We start from the raw sequence: 1,305 nt of genomic DNA, 5'->3' as shown, positions 1-1,305 counted from the left end.
TAACATCTTCGTTGCCCCTCGGTCAATTAACCTCTCGTGTTGGTCACAGTGGTATCTTTCATAACGATAAAGTTTATCTTTTCGGAGGCTTTGTCAATTCCGAACTACTTGTAAACGATCTCATTCAAGTGGATGTTTCCTCACAAAAGTGGGAAAACAAGACAATACATAATAGGGGACCAAGTGCTCGTAACTTCCACTCCTCGTGTCTAGTGAAAAGAAAATCGAATGATTGTAGTGATGAGATGGTAATTTTTGGCGGGAAATCAAATGGTTTTCATAATGATGTTTGGTCGTATCGATTTGATACTTTTGAGTGGGGATTACTGGAGCCTAGTGGTGATGAGATTATCACTCCACGTTATGGTCAATCAGCAACTATTTATGGTGATTATTTGGTTGTGTTTGGTGGGTATGATGATAACAACAGTTTCCCATCGAATGAATTGTTTATTTTCAATTTGAAGAGTAGAGAATGGAAATTGATGGAATTGAGCGTTGAACTTAAGGGAAGATATTATCATGCTAGTGTTTTGGATGAGGAAACTGGCGATTGGTATATTTTGGGTGGTAAATCGGCTACTGGTCTTGTTAAAGATTTTGTAAAGATTAAATTGTCTACTCTGGATGTGAAAGAGGGTACTTGTCAATCGGAGGTATTAATTTCTGAACTTGATGGCTTTGCTCCAAGATTTGGTCATTCATTGGTGTTGGAAAAATCAGAAAATGGTAAAAGACTTTACTCCATTGGAGGTTGTAATGATAGAATTGACCGTTTGGATTGTATCTATATTGATTTAATTAATATCAAGAATGGTTGGGATGTAACCCACACTCACTCACTTTCTCAAACTTTTACAAGCCAAGATGTTGGACCCGTCTTTCATACAACTGTTCCATTCCAAGCGACCAATGAAGATGATAGTATTGCTATGAATTACTTTGTATTTGGTGGTACCTATCACAAGATTGAGGTTGAAAAAAAGAAGCAAGTTAATGAGCCAACATTTAATATTGAAGTATTTGATAATGTAATGAATGATGACATTTTCAGATTGGTTCTCTCATTCATGACAATCACAGATTTGTGTAAATTAGAGTTGGTCTCTAAGAAATTGAGAATTTGCAAGCTCACCTCAGAAGATCAATACTGGAAGGATTATTACTATCAAAGGCTTAATTTATATTTGGAAGAAAGCAAAACTTATAGCTATAATTATAACAAGACTACAGGAACCTATGAAACAAAATGTCAGTATTCTGAGATCCATTCTTCATACCTCAAATTTACCAGCAGCTATAAGA

General features: G+C 35.6%; 1 protein-coding gene across 1 annotated transcript; it reads left to right on the top strand.

Annotated features, from left to right (window-relative positions):
* Window positions 1–1,251, top strand: NAEGRDRAFT_76765 (uncharacterized protein; the record flags this gene model as incomplete). The annotated part of the gene is made up of 1 exon (XM_002668278.1): window positions 1–1,251. A coding segment is annotated over one exon (1,251 nt), but the record flags the coding sequence as incomplete, so codon positions are not given.
* Window positions 1,252–1,305: the final 54 nt, after the last annotated feature.

The sequence above is a fragment of the Naegleria gruberi genome (assembly GCF_000004985.1).
Source record: "Naegleria gruberi genomic scaffold NAEGRscaffold_412, whole genome shotgun sequence".
Classification (NCBI taxonomy): domain Eukaryota; phylum Heterolobosea; class Eutetramitea; order Acrasida; family Naegleriidae; genus Naegleria; species Naegleria gruberi.
The sequence above is the reverse complement of the archived record's forward strand: the minus strand, read 5'-3'. Positions and strand labels throughout refer to the sequence as shown.